Below are 3,095 nucleotides of genomic sequence, written 5' to 3'. Positions count from 1 at the left end.
GTGTGTGTGTGTGTGTGTTGTTGTTTTTTGTGTATTTCCAAAGTTTGTGAAGTCCGTCCCGTTCACTCCCACCTGTAGAGCTTCAGCATCTTCTCGGTGAGCGAGGCCAGGAAGTGCTCGCCGTTCACCGAGAACGGGCTGATGTCCAACACCGGGAGGTCGGCCGGAAGCTTCTGGAGCAGAGAGCCGCTGCCGGCGTCCCACACCTGAGGACCGGGGACATAAGAAGACCGGGTCAGAAGAAGACGAGAAAGAAGCTGCTGGGAGAGACCTGTTTCCATGACAACTTTTGGGACTGTCAAATAAAACAAACACACATTTTTTAATGTACTTGGTGGCTTTGGGCTCTTTAAGCTACATGACATGGATCTTAAAGCACCACAGACCGTGGCTTGCATGGGTTCACACACCCACGCTGAAGTAAAAACAAAAAAGAGGAATGCAAAAAACATCTTTTGGAAATGTATTCTCAATTCAAAACATTTAGGAAAATCCAACCTTTTAAGGACACCGATTAATTTTCTTTGAGAATTAATAATGTTTTGTAAATAAATAAATGTAAAATACAGGGGGGGCATGAGTATACACCCCCCTATGTTAAACTCCCATAGAGGCAGGTACATTTTTTGTTATTAAAGGCCAGTTATTTCATGGATCAGGATACTATGCATCCTGATAAAGCTCCCTTGGCCTTTGGAGTTAAAATACTATTTCCTGAGCTACTGTAGCTGGTTTTTCATGGTGAAACAGACACTGAGGCTTTCGTCGCTGTATGCCACTCTGCCTGAGGACTAACTGCTCTAAAGTTACTTGCGCAATTGTTTACTTGGTCGCCATGATATTGTGAGTAATGGCGTCTGGTCACCACTCCAGTTCCTCGCGCACAAAGGGGAGAGAGAGCCGATGACTGTTCACGTGAGTTCAGTCCAGCAAACGGCTCAGCCGAGTTGTGTTATTACGACTTGATGACTTTTAATAAAATCCTAAAGTGACAGAAGCAATAATTTAATAGCAGCGGACCGTAAATGTATTTAGCAGAAAAACTAATTTATACCCCTGATATCTCACAGACACAGACACACACACACACACACACACACACACACACGACTGACCATGGTGGAGTTGGAGGCCTCGTCCCCGGCGCAGACCAGCGTCCCGCCTCCGTCCGGCCTCTTGAAAACGGCGTTCTTGGTGAGCAGCTTGCAGGACGAGCCGGCGCTGAACGTCTGCACCGGAGCGCAGGAGCAGCTGGGCAGCTGACTGGAGTCCTGCTGAGGCGTCCTGTTCAGCGCCATCAGGACGCAGCGCAGGGACGGGTTGGAGCGGCCTGCGGGACAAACGGGGGACATTCACATAAACGCAGTATTGCTCAGCTCTCACAGTACGGATCCAGACTGAGTCCTGGTCTGAAACATGTTTTCAATCCGCTGTAGGGCTGCAATGTTTGCAAAAGGCAAAATATGTGTCCAACCATTCTGAATGGTTGACTAAAGGAAACCTACTTTGTTCACAGATCCTGACATAAATCACACTACATAACTATATTACATTTTTAATGTTTAATGTTTTAATGAGAATGGTGGTCCAAAAAAAACGATCATTCCCACCAATATCAAATGTGAATCATATCATAATCCCAACAGCAGGCAAAATAATCGCAAATTAACATTTTTCCCATATCGTGCAGCCCTACTCTGCTGTAAATGCACAACCAATGTCTTGGTTGTGCCATCCTGTTGCAGGAATTGAACGCAGCGAAAGATAATCTGCATGCAGACACGCGAATAATTGAAGGACATTTCAGACAGTTTGAGTGAGACTGCATCCATAACACGTAAAGACAATATGTTTGTTACAGTGACTGAAACAAAACCCTGAAAAAAGAGTGAAATGTCTCCGCGGTGTGCCGATAGTTGTCAAAGCTGCATCTGCGTGTTATTCACAGAGTGGCAGATGTGTTAGTTTCACCTTTGAGTTTCCTGTGTTTACACTCTTCCTCACGCAGCAAGCTGCTCATGAATCAGCACTTTTCCTGCTACGGTCGTCTCAGCGTGACGCTCCCTGGGTTTGTTTTCATTACAGAGTCTGTTGTTTTCATTAGGAAAAAGGCTGAAAATGCCAAAAAATAACTTAAAAAGAAATCATTTGGGAACAGTTGAGATTCGTTCTTTATTTGATGGACGTAATGTAATGATGTTTTGGGAGAAGTTCCTTCTGTGATGTTCAGTGTAGCTGTGCGGATCTTGTTCAGGTCCGGTTCTGTTTGCTTTCCAGCTGGACACTCACTGTAATTATTGCTCATTTAAAACTGGCCTTTATCTCATGTCTCATTTTGTGTTTTCAAGTCTTTAATGTTATTTTCCATTGGTGTTTTAGTTTTTTTTTTGCTTGCTCATTTTACTCTTTGGGTCTTCATTTTTTTCCAGTTTTTATTATCTGAAGCCCTATATTATAAACTTACATTGTTATTATTATTTGTATTATAAGTCCTTTGTGCACAGACTCTGTTCTTTTCATAGGAAAATGTAAAAAGATAAAGACAACTTTCACTATGTTCACACTCCAGATCATCAGAAATCATTTATTATTTAGGCGCCCAGATAGCTCTGTTGGTAGAGCGTGTGTATAGAGGTTCACTCCTTAATGCAGCGGGCCCGGTTTGACTCCAACCTGCGGCCCTTTGCTGCATATCATTCCCCCCTCTCTCCCCTTTCATGCCTTCACCTGTCCTGTCAATTAAAGGCCTAAAATGCCCCCCCAAAAATACTCTTTTTTTTAATCATTCAGAAACTTGCATTGCACACACCTGGCCTGTAGGTGACCAGGCAGTGTCGGCTCTCTGTCTCCACCTGGATGTCGGTGCAGCCGGCGGTCTCCAGCGGCAGGACATGCGGTCTGTATGTGGTCTCGTTGACCTGCTCCCAGAAACAGCCGCCCTCCAGAGAGCCCGCGATCAGACCGCCACAAGGGAAGGAGCTGGACGCCGCCCGCGGGACGTAGCACAGAGACGCCACCGGACACCTGGGAACATCACGAGTTAGACAAGGTAGAGCTCTCAGGTGTTTTTGGCTTCACTTGTAGCGTCGGCGGCT

The 3,095-nt window shown here is 45.4% G+C and overlaps 2 protein-coding genes across 4 annotated transcripts in view; both read right to left on the bottom strand.

Annotated features, from left to right (window-relative positions):
* Nucleotides 1-3,095, bottom strand: part of LOC116693755 (mixed lineage kinase domain-like protein) — a 525,120-nt gene that overhangs the window by 494,281 nt on the left and 27,744 nt on the right. The window lies entirely within an intron of this gene.
* Nucleotides 1-3,095, bottom strand: part of rfwd3 (ring finger and WD repeat domain 3) — a 14,709-nt gene that overhangs the window by 173 nt on the left and 11,441 nt on the right. The window contains exons 11-13 of the mRNA XM_032522926.1: nt 2,810-3,024; nt 1,116-1,330; nt 18-206 (exon numbers count right to left, since the gene is read on the bottom strand). Coding sequence (XP_032378817.1) covers nt 63-206; nt 1,116-1,330; nt 2,810-3,024 — 574 coding nt within the window. The 3' untranslated portion in view covers nt 18-62. The remainder of the gene's footprint in view (nt 1-17; nt 207-1,115; nt 1,331-2,809; nt 3,025-3,095) is intronic.

Source organism: Etheostoma spectabile, chromosome 8, assembly GCF_008692095.1.
Source record: "Etheostoma spectabile isolate EspeVRDwgs_2016 chromosome 8, UIUC_Espe_1.0, whole genome shotgun sequence".
Classification (NCBI taxonomy): domain Eukaryota; kingdom Metazoa; phylum Chordata; class Actinopteri; order Perciformes; family Percidae; genus Etheostoma; species Etheostoma spectabile.
This window is presented reverse-complemented; position numbering and strand designations above follow the sequence as displayed.